The sequence below is a fragment of the Ipomoea triloba genome, chromosome 11, assembly GCF_003576645.1.
Source record: "Ipomoea triloba cultivar NCNSP0323 chromosome 11, ASM357664v1".
Lineage (NCBI taxonomy): Eukaryota > Viridiplantae > Streptophyta > Magnoliopsida > Solanales > Convolvulaceae > Ipomoea > Ipomoea triloba.
Genome location: NC_044926.1, coordinates 2,311,625 through 2,337,151, shown reverse-complemented (window position 1 = coordinate 2,337,151; position 25,527 = coordinate 2,311,625). Strand labels below are relative to the sequence as shown.

The 25,527-nt window shown below is 34.8% G+C and overlaps 3 protein-coding genes across 3 annotated transcripts; 2 read left to right on the top strand and 1 right to left on the bottom strand.

Annotated features, from left to right (window-relative positions):
- Positions 1–383: 383 nt before the first annotated feature.
- LOC115997345 (mitotic checkpoint serine/threonine-protein kinase BUB1) lies at positions 384–5,622 on the bottom strand. Its single transcript, XM_031236889.1, has 14 exons — positions 5,496–5,622; positions 5,268–5,418; positions 4,993–5,150; positions 4,802–4,895; positions 3,162–3,263; positions 2,986–3,073; positions 2,583–2,686; positions 2,411–2,482; positions 2,237–2,326; positions 1,977–2,134; positions 1,659–1,719; positions 1,388–1,522; positions 1,162–1,286; positions 384–845 (listed from the first exon to the last, which is right to left on the bottom strand). The coding sequence occupies exons 1-14, from the start codon at positions 5,573–5,575 to the stop codon at positions 656–658; spliced, it is 1,608 nt and encodes a 535-aa protein (XP_031092749.1). The 5' UTR covers positions 5,576–5,622; the 3' UTR covers positions 384–655.
- A 6,494-nt stretch (positions 5,623–12,116) lies between these two features.
- On the top strand, positions 12,117–13,270 carry LOC115997384 (squamosa promoter-binding protein 1-like). The gene is made up of 2 exons (XM_031236929.1): positions 12,117–12,400; positions 12,952–13,270. The coding sequence occupies exons 1-2, from the start codon at positions 12,132–12,134 to the stop codon at positions 13,103–13,105; spliced, it is 423 nt and encodes a 140-aa protein (XP_031092789.1). The 5' UTR covers positions 12,117–12,131; the 3' UTR covers positions 13,106–13,270.
- Positions 13,271–15,537: 2,267 nt separating this feature from the next.
- Positions 15,538–23,231, top strand: LOC115997543 (putative E3 ubiquitin-protein ligase RING1a). Its single transcript, XM_031237116.1, has 10 exons — positions 15,538–16,056; positions 16,248–16,287; positions 18,763–18,821; positions 19,667–19,748; positions 19,901–20,021; positions 20,165–20,206; positions 20,656–21,192; positions 21,301–21,408; positions 21,654–21,833; positions 21,925–23,231. Exons 1-10 carry the CDS (start codon positions 15,780–15,782, stop codon positions 21,970–21,972), a joined length of 1,494 nt encoding a protein of 497 aa, XP_031092976.1. The 5' UTR covers positions 15,538–15,779; the 3' UTR covers positions 21,973–23,231.
- The last annotated feature ends 2,296 nt before the right edge of the window (positions 23,232–25,527 follow it).

Sequence of the window (25,527 nt, the reverse complement as noted above, 5' to 3'; positions counted from 1 at the left end):
ATGTGTTCATTTAGGTTAGTGTTTGTATAGCAAGAAAAAGTGATTCTTTGCTGGTGTGCTTTGGGTGTTGTGGCCCTAGTCGAAAAATTAGTTTAAATTGTTTATATCTAACTGATTTAAACATTGACAATTCTCATCAAAAGTTGAACTTAGAACCTTTTAGTTACAGTTAGTTAGAGTTATCCAAGTGATTTCCATATAGCACAGGCATATACATTCAGAATTGAAAATAAAAGGCTTCAAAACAAGCAAGAGCAAACCTTTTACTTGGTTGGTCCTTATTTCAATAATTAAAAATCTACTTCTATTATTTTTTTTTAAGATGATAAGGAAAACCTACCGTCTCTACCCAAGAATATGCACACCCAACTCAAACTAAGAATGTTGAGATTTGCATTGATGACCTTATAAATACAAGTTTTTATTCTTAATCAGTTTGAGTAAGATTATCTCAAATCTCAGCTTTACAACCTCAGAATAGAAAACACCGTATCATAAGATTCTAAGTACATCATTCTCATCACGGAGATAGTGATTCCTGAAGTCCACACAGCACCCTGTAAACGCCATAGGCCCAAAATGCACACTGGATTTGTTGGGGAAACAATGGGACAAGAAAACACACTTATAATAGGAGTGGCACATTTGGTGATGGTTAAGAAGAACATAAGGAAGATTTTTGCTTCAGTAATAATTGTCTGAGCCTCTTAAGCAACTGGGGATCTGAGCACATATAATCTTGAAATGACTCCCTCAGATTCTTCAACAATGTCTGGTGATCTTCGTTAGGATCGGGGTTAAGTAACTTGGTGAATAAATTCTCCCACAGTTTAATGTTCCAGTACCTAAAAGAAAACAAACTGTAAATATCAAGATAAAACGTGAATACTGATTTTTCTTCTTTTTTTTTGCACACTATATTAATATTCACATTTCACAAGATGAGATTAATTTTATATTGACTTGATGATGTTATTGCAAGAATTGAAAAGTAGTAAACGATGAAAATAACGAAACAAATACCATTTAAAATGTGACTTGGGCTGATAATGAAACAAATTTCATTTAAACAAATACAAGATGAGATTAATTTATATTGACTTGATCATGTTATTGCAAGAGTCTAAGAGTAGTAAAAGATTAAAATAACGAAACAAATACCGTTTTAAATGTGACTTGGGCTGATAGATGTAGCCACCACCACCACGAGCTGTTCTTTTGTCAATCTCCATGTAGGAATTGTAAAGCATCATATGAACAATCACACATAGGCCATATGTATCCACCTGTTGTCCACCAAGGCACCAATGATCAAAGCCAGACTCTCTTAGTCTTGAACTAAACATTCAATTGCAATTTGCTTCCTATTTTTAAGAGAGTTACTTGCCTGAAATGTCCATGGCTTATTCTCTTGCATTTCAATGCAACGAAAGCCAGATGTTCGACAGTCCCCTATAAATTGTGTCTTTTCAGGGAAGAGGCTGAGATCAATTCCCCTACCCCAATCAACAAGACAAAGTCCCTGAAAGACAATAGGTGGTGAGAGTAATATAGGTGGCGTTTAGTTAAACACTTTAATACCCTATTATCAGATTTTATTCCAATAGTGTATATACCAATACCTATCTGGTACAAAGGCATAAGGTATCTAGGATTACCTGGTCATGCCATGGACCAGTGCGGTTACATAAAGCTTCTTTATCTTCTGTTAGGTCATCCCTAGCAAAACAGGATTGAAGTCCTTTAATCATTATTTACATAGTGAAGCCAACAAAGTAGTCATACACCTATTTTTTGTAGAAGATCTACCAGTAGTTCCCTAAAACTGGAAATTTTCAGGCAAAGGCAAATGTCTGAGAAAGTACCATTAATAATAAGTTTTAAAGAGTTCAATCATCTAGAAATTCTAATAAAATATGTTCCCTCCATTCATATTCTGTAGAATGCATTATGTATGAATTTATTGTAATGGATACCTTGCATAACGAATAAGCAGATTATCAGGCTTGAAGTCACCATGGATAATTGCAGCACCATGTAGGGTTTCCAACATGCAGAGCATCTCTGTGGTGTAATAAATGCATAATATTTCTTCCATGGAACCTCCAATCACTGCATTAGAATTTATGGCATCCTGCAAAGAAATCATACAATCAAGAAGTAAGGAAAGCATCAGCCAGGAATTATAGGGTTCAAATAGAAAAAATTAACAAATGCAAGATCAGAAAACACCTACCTGAAGTGTCCCATGAGCCACAAAATCAGAGACCAGTATGCTGTAGTCTGAATAAAGATGCAACCGATGGGCAAAGCCAAAATTCAACCTCTAATGGAGAAGGAATATAGGTAAGCTGGAAGCACAACCCTGAACAGCATACACACAAGTAGTCTAGCTTCAAAACTGACATACCTCCTTTTGTGGAATCCGTATGTCCAGTTGACGATACATGTAAAATTCCCAAGGGAAAGCTGGTTTTTGAATCTGTCATAAATTCAAGTACAATGAAAATTGAAAAATAAAACAAGATCCAGTTGTCAAACCAACTTCATTAAGGGAAATCAAGTAGAACCACTTTAATTACCTTTAGTGCAACAACCTCATCTGGATTACTATCAAAGTATGCTTTAAACACCTGTGCAAATCCACCCTTACCCGCACACCCTTTGATTTGGTATGCAAAACCACCTAAAAATATTTGAAATGGTACTTAGGCTCAAATACCATGCTACCGGGTGTTTGGGCTATAATGCACATGGGTCAAACCACACTAAAAAACTGAATCAAATCCATTAGCTAGTCTAACACATGACCTTATAAACCCATATATTCTCTATTATTTTTTCAAAGTGGGACTATTAATAACACTTATAAAAGTTAACAATGACAATATATTGAAAGATTTCTACCATAGAATAAAAGATCATCATAGATAAAAATCAAAGCTATGCACATTTGAACTGATACATTGATGACTAATTAATTACCTAAATCAATGGTTTTATTCCTGCCTGATTTCAGCAAAGTAGATAATGACACCTTCCCAGGGTAAGCCTTTTTGCTCAGATGATATCCCTGATAAAAGTATCTTTCAATGAGACTAGAAGTTTAAATAATATAGAAGGATTTATCAGGAAATCAAAATAAGAGTTACATGTCTCACATCATATTTCAATATCTGAGGGTTCAGCTTCTGCAGCAGATTCTTAATGACTGAGATCAGCCATGGATTCACACAAGGTTCACCATTCTCTGATTGAGTGTCCTGCAAAATGAATATGCAGATAAGTCTACCTTATACTTGTTCCAGCAGAAATATCGACTGCAAAACATGTCTTAGGCAAAAATAACGAAATCCAATCAATAGTAAATAATGAAGTGAATTATGTATAATGATTGATCTAATACTAATTGAAAAATGCACATAACTTAATTGAATGTCCAAGATGGAAAAGCATATGCTTTGTTGTGTAATCTGTTTGGACATTCTTGAAGAAACTGGGATGCTTGATTGCAAACCTATTGATAGTCGGATCCAAATGTCAAACTACTTCCAAATCAGGGGGAGACACTATCCAAACCAGAAATTTACAAAAGGCTTGTTGGAAAATTTAACTATCTCACAATCACACGTCCATATATTTCCTTTGCAGTAAGTGTATTAAGTCAATTTTTAGAATCTCCTTGGGCTGATCATTGGGATGCTGCTTTCCGAGTTTTGAGATATATCAAGAAAACACCAAGCAAGGGTTGATTTATGAAGATAAAGGCCATACTCGAATCATTGGATACTCTGGTGCTGATTGGGCAGATTCTCCGTTTGATAGTCACTCCACATCTGGATATTATTCTCATTGGGGATAACTTGATTTCATGGAAAAGCAAAAAGCAAGAATCCAGTCACTTAGAGATCCTAGCAACTCTACATATTGATATGTGATCTAACACAGATGACAGTGATATGTTACAACCAAGCAACTCTACATATTGCTATGAATCCAGTCTTCCATTAACGAACCAAACATATTGAAGTCGATTGTCACTTAATCAAGAAAAAGATTATGTCAGGATGGATTACTACCAATCATGTTAAGACCATCGATCAATTGACAGACATTTTTACTAAGTCACATAGAGATCCTAGAATTAAATACATTTGTAACAAGCTCAGAGCATATGATCTATATGCTCCAGCTTGAGGGGGAGTGTAGAAATACATTAGAAGAGTCATGTCTTTTAATTTAGGTCATACCTTTTGATAATAAGTTCCTTACTAATATATATACTGATGTCCAGATTATTTCAATCTATCAAATATATTCTTCAGTTTATTACTCTACATACACAAAGCAAATGTAAGAGGCGGCAGCATAAGACACACTAGGTGTAAACCTGTAATCACCATTATAGCAAACAATTTATATCGCTAAGTTGAAAGATCCAAGCATAGAGCTTTAGCAAATACTGCATTCAACTATCCCAATGATAGATCATATCCAATATAAGATTGGCATATCATAAACAGAATATAGTTGTCAATAACAGGGGATACAAGTTTTCTCATCATCTAATCTCATCCTGCTCAAAAGCAGAATACACTAGCTTCACATGTTAGGCATTCACCAAGCTATCTTTCTGTTAAACCTCTAATTCAACTCGTAAATCATCATAAATATAACAGTTGCTACCAGTAACTGTTACTGTGAAGAATAGCGAGAAAAAGTCACCGTATGCTATATAGCAGATAAACTAGCACACTGATCTAAGCCATTGAGGTAAACTACAAGTACCAACTGAATATACCTTCTGTAGTGAACCATTTGCCATTCTGAATTCAGACACTCTTTCAAGAAACAAAACTTGCGCCTTCTTCAACCTGCCTAGCGGCTCAGCATTTCTAAAGCCAAATTAATCCTGATCTCATTAAAATACTAGCATATACATAGGTAAAGGTGCCTATTTTTAAAGCTAAGAATCCTTGGAGAAAAGCAAACCTTGAAATGCCCAAGTGGTAAACCATAAATGCATCAATCAACCTGCATTTCGCCTCCAGGAGCAACGCATACTTCTCATAAAGCATACAATTGGACAAACAAATCTTATTCTGCAACATTTCTCTGAAAACACTGTCATAATCTGAACTCCCATCCATCTACACCACAGCCAATCCACAAATTTTATGTATTATTCATCTTACAGACCTCTTGCACATAGATCAATAAAGTATATATAACCAACAACAGAAAATTAAAAGTTGATAATGTATTACGTAGAGAAACCAAATCTGGAGAAATCTGACGTCATTCTGGTACCGAGGATCCGTTTTGAAGGTCTGGACGCAATCTGAAACAATCCGATCGAGATCTTCATCACTGTTGCTTCCGCCTGAGCTTTGAGAATCCAGTGCTTTCTTAATTGACCTAATAAGACAAAATATATAAAATAACTGAATGTTCGGTTAGTATATCTGCAGAAAAATGAAGTCTAAAGAACTTACCAGAGCCAAGGAACAAGAGGATCCTCAACGGAGGTGGCGGTGGCGGTGGCGTCCGCCGAGATTTTGGAAATGACAGCCATATCCCTTTCCGGCTTTCTGCTCTGGAAGACGAGTAGACGACGGAGAAGAAAATTATTTGAAATTTTGAATAAGGGGCGGGAGTCCGGGAGAAAGGGATTTTAGGACTTTCGTCCTTCAACGTTTTCCTTTTTATGTTTTTTACCCTAACCAGAAATTTCTCGTATTTTATTCTTTCAACCCAAATTATTGCGGAATTATCAATCATCCCCATTTAACAAAAGAAACCAAACTATTTTATAGATAGAATTAGGTATCCCTAAAATATCAAGTTAGCATGTATCTCAACCTATATTCACATACTTCATCGATAGGACATTTTTTAACAATTCAGGTAAACAGATTCGTTAATGGATTGACATGAACATTATAAGATTAAATATGAATACAACTTGTTTGATGTGGTTAATTTTATCGAGTATTGAGATTCGTATGTGATCGGGTAATGAGTACTTGAATACAATTACATAGGTTATGGCGTGGTATATTTAAATAGTTGATGATACGATCCCACATCGGCTCCACAAGAGATTGTAGAGTGGTACTTAAGTTGGGGCCAAACCCCACTCATGAGCTAGCTTTTGTGGTGGAGTTAGGGTCTTGGCTTGAGTACCGTATTATTGGTGCTCTCGTTGAGAGATCCGTGAGAGTATCTCCTACCCTTTATTTTTATTTTTATATTCTTCCGCTGCATCCTTAGAAACCAAAAAACCAAAAAAAAAAACAAAACAAAAACCCACAAATATTTTAATTTCTTTCATTGTTTTATTTTTTTTTCCCTTCGCATATCAGCCCAAAAAAAAAACAACAACAACAACAAAAAAAAAAATCAAAAGAGTTTTTGTTTTTAAGTTTCATTGATTTCTATTTTTCATGGCCATTAATATCTCCGCCCAAAATCATTCAGCTTCTCAACCGTGGGTAGAATCCTTGTCCGAAATTCGCCAACAACTTCATTACCACAATCGTTATCACCTTCAAGCCTTGAAAGATGTTCAACAATCCATAGATACTTTAACCCAAACTGTTAATTCCCTTCAGACACACCACACGCCCCAACACCACACAAATCACCCAAGCTATGTCCAGTTTCCGCTCTCTAAGCAATCTAATCCCCATGTTTCTTGGCAACAATTTCTTTTGAAGAATGATCTTCCAAAATTTGATGGCAAGGACCCTCATGCTTGGATTTTCCGGTCACAAGAATTTTTTGAATATCATAATGTGTCTCATGAACAACGTCTTTCTTGTGTTTCATTTATGGTTCATGGNATAGGTCCATTGTATATGAATATGAGGAACCACGCAAGAGAAATATATTGTTATTATTCATGTTCTTCTTCTTTATTCTTCTTGGAGCTCTCACACGCTCGAAGTGTGAAATTGGAGTTTACCGTGACTCGAAATACGGTTAGGAGTTAGAAGCCTGCTCGAAAGGGTTCCATCCGTTACGGTCCTATCTAGGGTCGTATCAGTTGAGCTTGGGATTAAGAGACCTAGGGTCGAAGGTTTCCTAGCCGGTGAGTATTCTAGTACTTGAATTGCCAAAAGATCCCGCCCTAAAAGATGGGATATTTATAAGGGATTTGAAGGTACACATGCCAAGAGGTCGGCATGTACACCCTGTGTACAGTGTACCAGTGAAAGAAAGCCAATGGTTGAGGTCGCCAAAGCTTCGAGTGCTGAATTTCAAGGTCCTGAAACAAATATCATAGAGTGCTTCATTGTCAAGGACCATGCATTCATCTGCATTCTCCACCAATTGATGATGAACAGACAGTCTGGCATTATACGGCTCTACAACTTAGATACGGCAGTTATACCTAAAATAACAAAAAAATATTAATTCTATTTTTTATCCCAGATTTATAGATGACAATCCACTTTAAGTTATTTTTATTAGAACATTCTTATTCGGTCATAGTTTTATTGTGGCATGACCAATTTTAGTCCCCACCAACAAAATCGTTGAAACAATTGAAGTTAATTCGAACTATTTGTATTCATTATCATTTTAAAAGTTAACCATCCAATGTAATCTATAACTATTAATGTGATTATTATACCATTCATTCTCAACTTATATAAATCACATTAATGGCAAATCAAATTCCATATTCTTTCTATTCATTTGCACTTATACTCCTCTGGTCATGAAAAAGAATGAAAGTTAATTCACACCATTTGCTTTAAATCATCTAAAATATTTCATGATTCTTAATTCTTTTAAGAACTTTGTTGTTTTCATAAAATCTTTGCTGCTCATAAGATCTTCTTGAAATTTAGATAAATTTGAATCAACAATTTACAATATAAATTTGTATAGCTCTTTGTAATTTTATTAACTGTTCTACTAGTTTTTTTGTTTTTTTTTTTTTCATTTATTGATAAATGCTTTTGAGTCAACAATGCACATTCAAAGTTTGTGATAATAACAAAAATGACACTGCATTTTTCTTAGATTTCTAACTTGGTCCGTCACACCAAATATAAATAGTATAAAGTGATAATGGTACAATTATAAAAGGATAGAGCCGTATTATATTCTTGTGAGGTGGCATTAAACGATGTATATGTATTCGTACTTCTTCATTCATCACAAATGGGTTATAAACCGTAGGTACTATGTGTCATAGCCAGTGGCGGACCCAGAAAAATTTCTCAATGGGGTCGAAACATAAAAGATATAGTTTAAAAAATAATCACTTAAAAGCAATATAGTCATAAATATTGTTGGATGTACACGAAAAATAAAACACAATAAAATTTTATAAAAATATTAATAACAATATATGAAACATAATTAATTTGATAAAATAATTCAAATAGAAAACACATTATAAATTGAATCACTTAAAACGAATATAGTCATAAATATTGTTGGATATAGACAAAAAAAAAAAATAAAACACACTAAAATTTTATAAATGTAATAGTAACAATATATGAAACATAATTAATTTGATAAAATAATTCAAATAAAAAATACATTATAAATTACACATCTCATTATTATATATATAGGGCAGGGAATGAAAAATGCTTTGAAGAAATGAATATATACAAAGCTTCAGAAGGGAATTGAGAAAGGTTTGTTAAGGGAATTGAGAAAGGTTTGTTTGATATAGACAAAAAATAAAACACACTAAAGCTTTATAAAAAATATTAATAACAATATATGAAACATAATTAATTTCATAAAATAATTCAAATAAAAAATATATTATAAATTACACATCTCATATTATACAAAGCTTACCTTTTGAAAAGGTTTGAATTATCTCCAAATATGATCACATCTACTGTCCCAAAGCTTGCCTTTTGAAAAGGTTTGAATAAAACCAGGAGTCGAACCCAGGACGCACCAACCATCTCAACCAGCTAATCATTTATTTATATATATTTGTTTTTATGTACTTATATACTATATATATATATATATATATATATATATATATATATATATATATATATACATACCAGGGCTATATAGGGAGTGGGGGTGGGGTGAATGGGGCAGCTGCCCCCACTGCCCATGTTGGATCCGCCTCTGGCTAGCATAGCATATCCTAACATAACTATCCAAATTGTATTACGTTATCAAAAGTTACTCAAAAAAATCAAGAACACAGGTGTCCTAAGAGGTCGAATGTTCTTGAAATTCATTGGACATTGGCGCATATATAAGATCATACGTCATGGAGGATTGGAGGTTCCATATTCCAATTTCCAAACCTCTCTACTCAGTATTGATATCCCACACATCATTTTTTTTTTCCTTTTTCTTTTGATACATTAGTTTGTAAAATTCGAGTCATCACATCAATCTTCAAATACCCACATTCTTTCCACTCACAAAGGGTCTTCATCTCATCAGTCAAGATCTCTTAATAATCTCCGAATTTTTAGTGAAATTTAATCTTCGATTATTGAACCAATTGAGTTAGGATTATGCTTTAATTTGTCATTCTTTTAGTTTTAGTCACTGCTTATTATATATTCCTTTGCAGATTGCTCTATCATTGGTAGGACAAACTCCTCCCCTCTCGTTAGTCTTTACTACGTGAAGAATCGCCAATGCCAAGTTGACATTGCCACTTTCATTTGTTTGTGTATTACACAAGTACATACGTGTACATTGAAATTGTTATCCGGAATAAATGTTTTTTCTTCTTTTTCATGGTACTATAAAGTTTGTGGGGATGCTTCCAAAAGTTAACGCTAAAACATTCCTATCTTAAGGGCAGCAAAGTCTTTAAATAGGAAAAGACCAGCAATTCAAAACTCAGCAACGGTAATGTAGAGATTATGTCTAAAGTGGACAGATCTTAGCAATTTAATTAGCTATGTCTCCCATGAGTGTTGACTTAGTTTTTGGTCACAAAGTAAACTTGGCGCTACTATCCGAGTGGCTAAGAGTGTGCACGAAATAAATCCCGTTTCTTGTGTTATAACCCACAAATCACATAAGAAAGGTAAATCGCATGAGAATACTCTATGCAACGAGTTTACCTAAGAGAATGTTTGGCAATAATCAAACTCATAATCTTTCTACCGTGGAAACCACAAATTTTGGTTAGAGTTATATGGCATGTGTTAATTGAATTCTTCAATTATATTGTTGTTATGTCTATTTTTTGACCAGTTAATTAGTCTCAAACGATGTGATTTTGGTTCGTTAATATTCTATTAGGTGCATGTGGACAAAATATCAATAAAAACCCCTATAATGGCAAGAGGTAAAAATAAACATTTAATTTGTCTCTTCACTTAACTTCGTGTTTGAACTCTGAGTTCTAATAATCCAATTCCCTTAAATTAGTTTTACAAGTCTTAGGACATGCATGATAATTAAATTCGGTGGCAATTCAGCCAAGTTGGTAAGGTAATTGGTTTAGTAATCAGAATGTTTCAACTTTTTGTGAGAACTGTCTATTGATCTTATTGATTTGAACCGGTTAGTTATGAACAACTTAAATTAAGTTACTCGTATTACTTTATTACAATTCTTTGTCGGTTAAGGTCACAAAGCGAATCTCACTCATAGCGCACATTCAGTGTTATGATTATACCCGATCACAAACTTCAAACTCCAACCAAATATAATATGCCATTCTCCCTATCTTCTATTTAACTGATTCGTTACAAGATATATGCAGCAACTAGCTACTGTTTTATATGTGATGAGTGGGGGGTGAAAAAATAAGACAGTGACAGAATAAATCATGTTCGACAGGTAAGAGGGAACCGAAAACGTGGGCCACAACGTAGGAACACGACATCATTGCTAGCCATATATATAGTTCATATCGAATCCAACACTTATCATCACTTGGTAATCTGATCTGTATACATTTGCTTTATTTATTATTATTATTATTTTTTTGTAGCAATATATGTTGAAAACCTTCCAACAAAATTGTGCGTGCTATCTAGCTTGTTAGGGATACGATCATATGGAATTATGGATGACAGTTTTTGGAGAACAAAAGATGATATGATGCCGCCTTCAACATCAAATGTAGCTTTCTATATTCCACCTGCTTGGCTTTCCCACATACTGCAGACATCAACAAATATAATAATACAACATTCTTCCCACCCTCCCTCACACTAATGAGATTCCATGTCAATTCCACAAGAGAAATCTCACCTATTATTAGAGTCTGGGTTTGATCTGAACTAGAAGTTTAAATTGATAGTTGAACAATACATTTATTGTATATTCATATGTTATGATGATCTGATCAAACCCTTATTATTATGCCAAAAACTATATAGCCAGTAGGAAAAACATAACTTTATTACTCATTCCGTTCCGAATTGGTTGTCTTATTTGCTTTTTGCACGCTTTTTAAGAAATTAAAGTAAATGTAATGTTCTTTCTAATTATGCCCATCACTTTTTTACTTTTGGAAAGAAAAGCAATAAAGAAAGCAAAAATCATAAGGGTAAATTGAGAAAAGTAGAATGATGGTGATGCTCAATTTTGGGAAGAGGACAACATTTAGGACAAACTAAAAAGGAAAGCAAGACAGGTAAAATGAAACAGAGGAGTATTTATTTCTCTATACTTCCATAGCAGTCAATGTTACGTTATGACAGGACGTTAGACTTGGGCTTTAATCTCTGGCATCCACCCAACTATATATCCCCTCCCATCATCTGCAAGTCTCAAAGGCCTCTGGCTAACAATCTCTCACAGATTGTCAAATCAAACGCTTAGCTTACTACCGGCAAAATTTATAGCTATTAGCGAATGCATGTACAACTTTATATCTTTATATACTTGTATAGCAATTAGTCTCAACATAATGTTAGACTTGACCCATATTACGATTTAGGATAGTATTTTCCAGAAGGCTACTGGGTGCCAAGAAAAGATTGAAGTAGCTATCAAGCACACTCACACAAGCACTAGCAAACAAACACAAAAGAGGAATAATTGAGAATGAGAAGTGGTCCTTAGCTTACTACACATCCCTCTCTGGCTAGCTAGCTCCCACTTTCACCAATTCTCATATAAATATGTATGATTGGCGGGCAAGTTGCAGGAAGATGGGGAGAAGTGGTGCAATGGAGGAGGACTTGCTGCGGGATGAAGACAATAAGAAGAGGAGAGGGGGCAGCCATCATGGTAGGAAAGGTGGAGAGAATAGCTATGGCGGCGGGGGATCAATGAGGTGTTGCCAAGTTGAAAAGTGCAGTGCTGATCTGAGCGATGCTAAGCAGTACCATAGGCGGCATAAGGTCTGTGAGCACCATGCTAAGGCTCAGGTCGTCATCATCGCCGGTCTCCGGCAACGTTTTTGCCAGCAATGCAGCCGGTAATTATATTACATACTTTCACTGTACCAAAGTTGTCCTTGTTGACTTGGTAACAATAAGGTCTGGGAATAGTCTATAGTTGACCAGCAATTAAGCTGATTTACTTCCTTGTGATCTTTTGTCAACTAAGATACTAAGGGTGTGTTTAGTTGACGATTTTTGGTACGAAGGTATGGGTATCAAAGTGATTGTTATTGTTTGGTTGACAGGTTTTTAGAATACTACTATGAGTTTGGAATACCCTATTAATTTTGAAAAATCTATACCCTTATTAAATAAAGGTTTATTTTCCTTCCTCATTTATTCCCCAACTATAATAAACATTTCCATTCCACGTACCCTACTACCAAACCTGCAAAATACTTTCACCAAAACCCATTACCCTTTCCAAGTATTTGATACCTATACCGATTTCGATTCTCATGTGTGAATCAAAAACACCTTAAGATCACAAAATTGGGTTTACTCAATGCACATAGTGACTGTGGGTTTTCTGGTCAGCAAAAAAGACATTTTATTCTGGGATTCAGTTGATTATTATTGCATGCAGATTCCATGAGGTGGGGGAATTCGATGATGCCAAGAGGAGTTGCCGGAGGCGTCTGGCCGGACACAACGAGCGGCGGAGGAAGAATTCGGCGGTGGATTCCCATGCAGCTGAAGAAGGCACCAGCCAAAAAGTTGATGAACACGGAAGGATATGATTCATATAATATATATTGATATATAATTAATAATAAGATAATACCAGCTGCTTTCATATAATAAATACGAGGTTATTGAATTGAGGCTTACTATATCTGGTGGTGTATTTTACTTGTGCAATAATGTATTTATTTTTATTTAAATAAAATAAAACTTAGGAGGGATTTTGTCCTGCATGCAGATTCCATGAGGTGGGGATAGCATATTTATTTTAAAATTGTAATAATAAATTTATCAAAATGTTATTAATAATAAATTAAAATTAACAAAGAAACACATCAAGCAATTAAGTTATTTGCTAACAAGCTAGGTAGCACCCAGTCACAGACTCATTCTCGCTAACGACGCCACAATAAAATGTCATTTTTCGTGTTATACATGTATTTTTTATTGTACTCGGTGCTGTGCAAGAAGTATTAATGTTGATACTTTTCATAAAAAATTAAGATATGATTTACAAATTATTAGAATTTAAACAAGTTGATTTTTTTTTTTTTTTGATTTACTGGAAAGCAAACAACAACTGCTATCAGGACGTGTGTTTTGAGGGAAATCTGCCTTGTACGTAACCTTAGTCGGCAAATGACTATAAAGAGATAAATCAACTTAAGTTGATCATAATTGACCGATTTAAACAATAAAGACTAATAAATAATTTTTACAAAAGTCAAAATTGAAATTATGTGGTTACAAATAACAAATCTGCAGAGATTGATGGTAAATGCCTAATTTGTTTATTGTGTATCGTTTTCAAATTAAATTTTGTGTCCTATGTATCCTTACCTTTACCCTACTTAACATTCTATAGAGTACATATTGTTTGGCAATGCCAATTCAATACACCTTAGTACGTCTTGCCCTTGCTAAATTTCCCATTCAATCACTCTCAAAATATTTATTAAAGAAATAATACTCTTTTTATTCCACATTATTTGTCAAAATTCCTATTTTAATGGTCAATAAATTGACCAACTTTAAATTTAAATTCGATTACTATATTTTAAAAATAAAATGTTAACAAGTATACATCAAGTATCAATCAATTTTTTACTAAAAATAAAAAATTCAAAAGGATTGCAGCTTGTACGTGAGAAGAGTTATGGTAGCATGCTTAGCTTCTTGAAGTATATTGCGCGGAAGAAGTCAAGCTCTTAAAAGACGAAGAGGGAATGAGAAGACTAGTGAGAAACATTTCCGATTGTCCAAAAGAGAACTAAGAATGTAATAGTATTGTTCAATTCACGGGGAGTGAGAGGTTTGTGTTGAGCATATTCACCGAGAACATAACATAGTGCCTTGTTAGATGAGCTCACTATTTTGCGAGGTAGAAGGGCAGTGGTATTTGATAATCTGTTGAATCCCTTAAATAGGTTTCTATGGGAGAATGAGGTGGAGTAAGATTTGATCGAGAACCATATTCGAGTTGGGCATTACATTGGCATCTCAGGATCCGATCAAGATTTGGCTAGATTATCTTCATAACCACGAGATTCAAATATTAGTGTATTATGAAAAAAAAATAGAATTTGTAAAATTGAAATAACACATAATTGTGGTGTTGACGGTGAAATTACATATAATATACGATAGTGAATATACACTATCTTACTACATATCGAGCGTATAGTACATAGTCTTTTGCTCTTCTCGTTCATCCAATATTGTAATGGATCACACAAGTCATAATAGAGATTAGTTTGCTTACCTATGTAAATTGATCATGATCCACCACCCGATAGTGGCAAGTGTAAGTCATTCAAAACTCACATCCCTAAGATAATAAGACTTACATGGACATTTGACATTGTCTTCTTTGTTGTCGTGTTCGCGAGAGACACATGAAAGACATGCCGAGAGATTGGCATGTGTCCTTAAGATCTTTCTGCACATTTATTGCACTTGGGAGGATGGAAGAGATCGAAACACCCTGAGATGTATTCGTATTTCCCGATCTTGTTTCACACTTGAAAATTAATACTAACAATGTATAATAGTTTTACATTGTCGAAAGTACACAACATCTACTAATATAAATAAAAATGACAATATGACAAGAGCAATCCTAGTTAAATTGGTCAGACAATTAAGTTATAGGTTAATAAGTTTCAAGTTAAACTCTATTGTCTAACTATAGACAAGACAGTTTTCTATAGTCGATCAGTTATGGTCTGTGGGCAAAATTAACCAAGGTCAAAAAAGATTTATTTTTGCAATGATTTATATCATTTTAATTTTAATAATATAAATTATACACATGTCCCGGCCCGGCAAACATATGTATTCCGTAATTGACTACTACTAATAATAAATTAAATATTTAAAAATTGGAATAGTTAGGTAATTTTCAGTATTATTACATACCAAAAAAAAGAAGAAGGATAAAAGGATGAAAGCAGTATATATATAATAATGGTGGAGGAAAAAAAGTGAAAAATCTTGCGTCTAGTCCTCCCCTTTCGTCTCTTTCTCTTCGTAGAAAGCGAAGAGCACAGTTTACACAAACATTCTCATCAATTTGCCCTCTCCCAATTTCGCTTCTTCTTTGAATATCTCCACTTATACGTATATAGATTACAAATATATGTATGCGTATATGTTGATATGTGCATATTGATGACGGAGGGAGGAGCCAATAATCTGTAAAGGCAAAGCGTGGGCGCAGAGAGGAGGGAAATGCCGGCGCAGAAGCGGTATTCGTCGAATTATCAGGACGAGGACGATGATGAGAGCTTGTATGAGCCCCAACAGCGGCGGAATCAACGCCGCCGTGGGAAGCAATCTCGACGTCGCGGTGGTGGCGGCGGCGGGGAACAAAGCCGAGCTCCGGAAGAGGAGCTACAGCAACAGCAGCAACGAATCCAGCTAGAAAGGGGAGAGCAGGGACGGGCGGAGCTGGAGGAGCTGGCGCCCAATCATGATCAGGAATCAATCAGAGAATCTTCTGAGGATGGTTACGTATTTAGTGAAGAATATAATACATACACATCCACACACGCACCCAATCTGTTTGTGTTTGCGAATCGGTGTACATATATACACGAATCTGTGTGTATATGTATGCTTGCTGAGCTGCGAATGTGTGTTTTGCATTTTGGTGCTGCTTCTTGTTCGGCAATTGATTTTTCTCGATTTGATTTTCAGATTCTGATGGGAGTGGAACTGATCCTGAAGACTTTGACGAGTAAATTCTTTGTTCTCATGCCATATATGTATCCCCATTTACATGCACGTGTTATTTTGTTTTCGAGATGCCAGTTTGCTGTTTTCATTGTTTGTTCTGTTGTTTGCTTAGTTCGAGGTCTCTGTTATGCTACCTGGGGTTGTTTCATTTAGTGTTTGTTTTGAAGTTTGATGGTTTCTGGGGGGAATTCTGTTTATTTTTGTTGCATGAGTCAAGTTTCTGAATTGGGCATCTGTGTGGGATTTTTTGGACTGATTGAGGTTATTTGTTTTGAAGTTATGATCTTTTGACTGTTTTGAGTGTCATTTCAAAATGTCAGAGTTTACATGTACTCATTCTGCTTGATTTAATGTGCATGAAGGTATTGCATGATATAATGCTATATCTTGCCAGTGCTGATAATGCTTTCTATATACATGTGATTGTGAATATGGAAACCCTACTGGGTTTTTGCCTTTAAAGCATATAAGCATATACTTCTTTGAATTTTTCTTTCCTTTTTTTTTTTTTTTAATCACATTCTCACAGTTCGTTATTTGTGTTTTCCAGCGTCATGGAGAAAGGGATAGTGGTTAGAGCAGTAGAACTGTTTAACATTATTTCAGCAAAAAATCATTCTAAAATTGAATAGACTCATTCCACTGTCATTAGCTAACCTTACATTAATGTGAGGTTTCACCTAGAGGTTTTGTTCATGTGTCAGACTAGAAGAGCCCAACAACATTGTATAGTTCTCATGCTTTCATGAATTGCATATAGCTGCATACCAGCACATGTGCAACCTCAAACAGTCTTTGCTGTTAACTTTTGATAGTTTTCTTGTGCTGAAGATTATGTCTTTGGCTTATGTTCACAACTCTCAAGTATAATTTGTGGACATTCTTGCTCCAGTTCAGCTAGCTTTAGTTTCTAGGTTGCTTTATTACATGCTTGCTACAATGCTCAAGGTTGATGTTGATTGATATTTTATAGATGATGGGGCTTTTCCTTTGCATGTTTTTTTATTAAATTACTATTGAGTATCTTCATTATACCTTTTAGTTATTTAAGCTTGGTTACATTCTTAATATGAAACAAAACGTGCAAAAGAAGCCATAGGCCATGGTAGAAAAGGTGTTAGGGCTCAAAATATTGGAGGATGTACATTTTCAGAATCTTTATTTGTATTCTTGGGTCTTCTGATGCATAATTTTTCATGGTCATACTAAGCATAAATATGCCTGAAAAAATTTCATTGCTACTTACTACTAGGAACCTTTTTCCTGAGATCAAACTAATTTTGTATTTGATATTCAGAGAAAGGTAATGGCCTTTGTTGGAGATATCATAAATATCTTGTATTTGCCTTATTCTTGTCTTCTGATCTGCCAAAAGTAAACCATGAGGAAAGAACAGTATAGTGTTATCCCATTTCTTTTTTTGCCTTTTCAGTTTAGTTATTTATTTTTATGCAACTCTTTACACCACATTATATCAGTCTTCTTAGACATATTACCTGGAAGTGGCTTCTAAAATATGGTCTCTCTTCTAACAAGCAGCCTAAGTTGGCGTTTCCTTTTTGGCACCGCTATAAGTGGTTTTGAGTGTATATATAAAATCTTTTAATGAGTAAGGAGGTTTTATTAATATACACCAACAGTCACCAATGCTTTTACACCTGGGATGATGCCAAGTATATTCTACAAAGTATTAACTTTGGAAAACTAATGCAATCAACTTTACACTTTTAGTGTACTTAAAATTTAATAGGCCAAGTTAGTAGCTCAGAGTCACCTTTCCCTTCTTTCTTTCCTTGGAAAAGTAGTTGTTTTTATTTACTGGAATTGTTAAAAAGGATTTCTGCAGCATAGGGAATAGGGATGGCACTGCCATTTCTTAATTGGGCTTATATGTTTGAATCTTATCTATCTGTTTTGTACATGGCCTCTCTTCTTCCTTGATACCTTAAGAGTTTTCTTACTGGGATGGTAAAAGTGAACAAATATGCAACACTAGTTTAACAATGTCTATTGTCACAGTTATACCTTGTTAATTGAGGAATCTGCACTTCATTCAGTCTCTTGAACCTTGTGGTTTTTGAAAAAACAAGTAGATAGAGGTCTGTTGAACAAAATGAGACAATTTGTCTTCTTATGACAGTCTTCTGGCAAAAACGGGCATTATTATTAGGATAATATGTAGCTTCTGTTTTCCCATACCTTTTTTTTAGTATGTTGAACAAATACCAGGCTGTAAGCTTTACTTTTCAGCCTGAGCCAAAATGAAAATAAAAATTAAAATCAGAATGTCATATCCCTTCTGTTATCATTAAGCAATAAAGACATGAATATTTCTGCATTGTCTGTGTGTGTTTGTGTCTTCTTTTTCTTAACAGAATTTATACATTATCTCATTTGTGTCTTGGTTATTCATGTTCCTGAAGCTTATTTAAGTTTCACTAATAATTGGGTATTTGTATTAATTCACCTTTTGCAGGTTGATTTCTGTGTCACGATCGGATATTCGTGGCAATGTACAATGCCCAATATGCCTAGGTACTCAGACATTTATCTTTTATTATTTTAAAAGTTAAATATATACTATTATGGATTTTTGCTAGAGTTGTGATGCGACTTTTTTCAAGTACTTGAAGCTCGTAGAGGTGTAGAATGCCTGCCCCTATTTGTCTAAGTATTGTTGCTTTTTATGTAAGAACCTTTTTTCCCTGTCCAACAGTTATACTATTCCAGGGCATTGGTACGTAACCTGTATTCATTGTTCTGAAAATGTTCTTCTATTTCTGTCTGTTGCTACTAAACACTTCTCAAGTTTTATCTACTGTTGCAGTTCCTGATATTGTGGTTATATGGGGCATGGGGAAGAATGAATTTTCATGCAATGCTGATTTTTTGACAGTGGGTCCAAAGGAAAAAGTTGTCTAATCAAAATAATGATATTGTACCATTTCCAACCAGATACCTCTGCTACAAATGCACTCCTTGAGGACTTGTCATGAAGTCAATTATATTAATATATTGAGTGAGTTTCAATGGTGGAAGTGGATGCTTTTATATGGTGAAGTCTTGGTTTAGCAAACTTCTTCAATGTTCACATTTAGTGTTTTTATAATGAGTTATATTCTGACTCCAAACTTGTTTGGCGGTTCATTTACTCAAAAGTCAATTTGTCTTTGTGATTTATACTATGAGAACATAGCAACTTTTGCTTTTTGATCTTTTCCTGCATGGAATGCTGGTTCTAAACATGGGTGATTGCTACCTGTCACTATCATCGCTAACGTGGGTGGTTGCTATTAGTTTTCTGCTAAACATTTTGTTCAGGAAACCACAATTGTGTAATTTAGTATCTAAACATTGGCAGCACCTCCATTCATGGTCAGGTATCATCAAGAGAACTCGTGTTGTGATGGGGTGCCAACACCGTTTTTGCAGGGAGTGCATTGATAAGTCAATGAGATTGGGGTATGTAACAGTGTAACAAACTTCACTTTAGTTTTTAATTGTGTTTTATTATCAAATAATAAGCATCATTTATGGGCCAACTAGTTATGCTTGAGGATTTCCATATGTTAACGCTCCAGTTCATATTGTTTACTGTAATAACCCATTCTTAGGAACAACGAGTGTCCTGCCTGCCGCATACACTGTGCTAGTCGGCGTTCGTTAAGAGACGATCCCATCTTTGATGCAATAATTAAGGCAATATATCCAGATGTTGAGAAGTATGAAGAGGAGGTATATCTGTACTTGGAATTAAGCCCGTTATTGTCAATACCACCTCTTCCCCTAAAGGGGGGAAAAAAATAATAAACAGAAAATTTCTTCCTTCATTCCCTCATTACTGCTAACGTTCCTCTGCTGTTGAATACTTCCTTCAGGAACTTGTGTTTCATGAAGAGGAGAGAGCACTTAATCAGCAGGTCAGATCAGTCTCAGTTCCTACACTGTGTAAATGATGGTGCATGCAAGTTGCTTATAATTGTTATCGTAAAATCTCTACCTGTGGCTTTTGCTGGTCCAGATACTCTAATTCTATTGACTGGATAACCCCAAAAAAAAAAATTCCATTGCAGGTTTCACCTTTATAAGTGGTGGTTAAATTGTATAATTTGCAAACAAATAAATATAAGAAAAACAAAATACGGAGTATAACAGTAGTAAACACTGTTATGGCAACATGGATTGATGTTTTCTCTCTCAATGAATAGTTCTAGCAAAGTGGGTTAAATTTTTCTTCCATACCCAATGATTGCTAGTTGGTCTGCTATACCTTTCAGTTTCAACAGATGTTAGTTTTGGTTGGCTGTGCATTGAAGAGTTTTTCTGTTTTGATCCTGACTTCTGATGAGTCTCAAAATGTTATTAACAGATCCAAGCGTCCATTGCCCAAATTTCTCAACGACAATCAGAAGCATTAAACAAGAGGCGGAAATTGAATAAAGAGCTGATTACTACATCTACACCCAGAGGATCTCGTAATTATCAGAATTCTTATTCAAGAAGAAGAAGAAACAGCCAGACCACTGAACCTCACCAATCCAATCATAATGAGAGTGAAGATGATCCTGAGCACAAATCTCCAACTAATGAACATGGGACACAAATCAAGCCCAGGAGATGCAACAGACGCACAGAAACCCCATCCAACCAGGCTTATGCATCACCATCAGCCATCAATCCAGAAGATGGACACAGGGAAAATTCTGCTGAAAGAATCAGAGAAAATCCAGATGATTCCTCTGGACATGTTACACCTGTACTAAAGCCAGAAGCATTTACTTGGGGCCGAGGTGGTGTGAGGAGTCATGTCCGACATGGCAATGCTGGTAGCAGCAGAAATGGTCATGCGAACCGGTTATCCAAGTTAACTAATTATCTTAAGAGTGGACAGAGAAATGAATGCCAGGTACAGTACTAGATTATTCTTGTGTTGTTGACTTGAGAATGATTGCTCGTATTATCATTTAATTTCTGCATTATGATAAGTTGTCTTTTCATTTCCCTTTTACTACAGCAAGACGCACACCTTCAGCTTGTTTCCTTGAATGTAGAAGAAACACCGAGTTTGGACAAGCCCTACCTTTGCTGTGATTCAAATTTGTCAATTAATGACATCCGTGAAGTAAGAATCCTTAATGCACTATACTGCCATTCATCAATGACTCATTCCAAAGCACACAAGACATTTTTGATATAATATTCTGAGTACTAATAACAACTTCCAATCCAAATTCTGACCTATACATTCAACCTGCTCATTTTATGCTACACTACTGCCTGGCAAGTGTATATTTGTTGTCCACCTGTGAATCATTTTCAATCCAAATGTGACCTTATACGCCTGTGAATTCTTTTTTTTTGGTTCAGCATATTGCTCATGAGGTAAAATCACAGACAAAGGACATTGAGATAGTGTCAATGGAGGAAAAGGACAATGAAAATAGTCCTAATCAAAACTCATCAAACTCGTCCAGTGAGCTGCAAATTTTGCCAGGCCAAGAAACCTTGGCTGGGATTCAATCCAACTACCATTCTAGCAAGGACTTGGTGAGTGTTCATCAAAATCCTAATCTGGTGTCATTTCTTTGGTTTTTTAGCTGCTCTTTTTTTTCACTCATGATCAATGTTTGTTCTGCAGACCCTAGGATACATGCAAAAGAAGTCCAACATATGCATCTTGGATTAAGATTTCACTACCTAAAGCAGCAAAGGGGTCATCACTAGGAAAAATGGGATTTTCTCTTTTGTTTATTTGGTGACTGAGAAGATCTGTCTTGATTTTAACTTTCAAGATGTTTTTTTTTTTTTTTTTTTTTTGAAAGAAAAAGAGGAATATCATTAATTAAGATCCAAGCTCAAAACGTGAGCAATGGAGGGAAACGGAATAGAAGAACAATCCATACAATCTGACTTAGACAAGGCTTCCCTAGCTAAACAATGGGCAGCCATGTTCGCAGACCGTTTAGCAAACAAAAAGCTTAGATTGGAAAATCTAGTAGCAATGTATCTAATGTCATTAAGGATTAAATCAAAATAAGAAATAGATGCATGAGAATAAAGGATGCCATGAATGGCTTGCTGGCAGTCACTTTCGACTTGGAGATTGTCAACACCAAGTTCTTTCATCCATGTCAAGGCTTCACGTATTCCTATCGCTTCTGCCTCAGCTGGTAAATAAGCGCTACTCCAAGGTTTTCGTCTCGCAACAATGAGACAGCCTGCAGAATCACGAAGTACAAAACCAAAACCCATCTTGTGATTACTATGATCCAGGGCTGCGTCGATATTAAGCTTGAGAAGCCCTGATGGTGGACGAGTCCAGGTGGTGCAACCGTCAGTGGACCTGGCAGCAGTGTTAGTGATGACATTAATAGAAGACCATTCAAGAAGAAAGCTCTTAGCAGAATAACAAATAGAGGAGGCAGATAGCATAATGTGATTCCAAATTTTATCATTCCTGGCCTCCCAAATTTTCCAACATATAGCAATGATAACACATAATTCAGGATCAGTTTTGGTTGAGAAAAGGAGATCAAGCCATTCATTTAGATTAGTACTGGAGTGATAGCCAACTCCTCCTATGAGATTCCAACAGCCTCTAGCCAGATAGCAACGCACAAAGAGATGGAAAGGAGATTCTTCTTCAAGAGAGCATAGTTGACACACATCCGGGACCTGAACATTTCTTGCTTTTAGGATGTCATGAGTCGGCAGTGAAGATGAGCATAGCTGCCAGAAAAAAGTTCTTATCTTTGGTGGAAGTTTGAGTTTCCAGAACCTTGTTTTTTAATTTTAAGAAGATGTATATTAATTTTACAGCTGAGTTTAAGAAATATTTATATTTAACCCATATGACATGCCCAGCTACTCCAAATTGCTATAGATGGTAAAGCAACAATCTTTTATTTTATTCTAAGTATCAATGTGAATAGAGCATATTGTCAATCGAATTTTATATATTTCATATATTCTTCTTCTTGGTATTGGCAATATTTGGCATAGAGACCCAAAGGGACTCTACACAGTTAACAATTTAGTTATCAGTTTTATATGAAACTATAATGGTACTCGTTTTGTCGGTTGTTTGGAAAATAAAATAAAAAAAAAGGTAAATATCTATGTTATTATGATTGGGAAATGTGTCTTGACTATGCATTTAGAGAAAAAGAATTTTCAATTATCTTCAAAACCATTTTATTACAAGTAAATTAATACATTAATGATATGCTAACTGCAATTAAAAATTCACAAACAATATTTTTTCTTTACCAATTTAATTTAAGTGCTCTATTAATTGCCTACGTTATGAACAACCACTATATATATCTCTCAAATCACAAAAGAATTGAAGAAAAATATGATAAGAAAAAACAAAATAAAAATGGCTCCTTCTTCTTCTTCTTCTTCTTTTTCTTTGCTACTATGTGTTTCAATGTTTCTTGCAGTTTCAAGTGTGGGTAAGGCATTGTCGTCCGATCACATTCCTTATGTTGAACCTGACGACTATTACTACCCGCCGGCGCCGTCGGCGTGGGATTCTCTATGGGGATGCCCATCCGTGACGAGATGCATCTCGATGTGCGTGGAGTACCTCAAGGGACACCAAGATACGCCGTCGTCTGAGTGTTGCCTGAACATGAGGTTCCTGGTTTCCCTGGGCGTTAGGGTGGGCTTTCATAGGATTTGCGACTGCACCAAAGACGACTTGCGACGTTCCTTCGATCAGCGTCGCGCCCAAGAGGAGATTTATACGTTGTGTCATAATTATGAACTCGACTACCAAATACCCCTCCCTATCGCCGAAGGACAATGTCCCATATACTATTGATGACTCTGTTATAATGTATGGTAATACCTACCGAAGTATAAAGTGTCAATAACATTCCTATTGGAGTTCAAATTATGACCTCCCATATGGAAGAATCACTTCGTGTCACTAGACCATAAGGTCATTTGTTGTGTTACGTTTTAATTAAAATATTAAATTATTTATAAATACAAGAATTAATGTTTAATTTAGTTATTGATTATAGTGATTTTTTTTATTTAATTTTAAACCATTTTTATGTTTAATTATTGGGTTGAATTTAATGATTTTTATTTAATTGAGTCATTTAGAACTATAGCTTGGTAATTTTTCATTCTATTAATATCTAATTTAGTCTTCAACTACAGTGATTTTACCTAATTTAATGTTAAGCTACATTACCCATATACTTCTCTGCAGTGTAATCTATTGATAAAAACAAAATGCTCCATTTTAATTTTCCACCCAAAACATTCGTATACTATTAAGGTTTGCATAATATTGTAAAATATGGTAATACAATTTCTATTCGTACTATAATTGTACATTAAAATATGGTAATACAATTCCTAATACAATATATATATTCTTTCTTCCTTTTTTATTCGTAATACAATTCTAGATTAAAATTACTAGTAAATAGTAATAAAAATGATTAAGTAATAAATATCTAATTAACATATAAAATGAAATGTGTATTACTGAATTGGTTTTTCGTTATTTATTTACATTACGAGTCATTTCTCGACAATTGATTTAATTCTGACATTTTATTTTTTAAGAAAACGAATCACTGTGTAATCAGAATAATACACAAGCATCGTTGCTCCAACCAAATAGGTTGTTCGATAATGATCGGCCGTTGTTAGAACCAGCTATTGGTGCACCAGCATTTAGTCCAACTAATCTTAGTATTAATTATAAGCAAATTTGTTATCTTAATAGCGTACCTAACTATTTTATTTAAATAAAATGTAATTTTTTATTTTTTTCCTTTGGATATAAATAATTGCAGTGGCGATAGTGAAGCATTATAGGATTGATTTATGGTTTGCTCTCCAAGAACACCTATTAATATGCCTAGGAAAGATAATATAACTCAAATTCAAATTATTTGTAATAACCTTTCCATTTTATTATTATATACAAATTTTGATTTATTTGTTGTTTTAAATTATAAATCAAAAAGTTGTCTTAAGATTAAGATTTTCCTATGTTTGCCCTGCAGACCCTAAGATACATGCAAAAGAACACCAACATATGCATCTTGGATTAAGATTTTACTACCTAAAGCAGCATAGCAATCATCTCTAGGAAAAATGGGGTTTTCTCTTTTGTTTATTTGGTGACTGAGGAAATCTGTCTTGATTTTAACTTTCAGAAAAGATATTTTGCTGTGTTTCGGTTGGTTGGTTGGTTGGTTTTTTTTTTTTT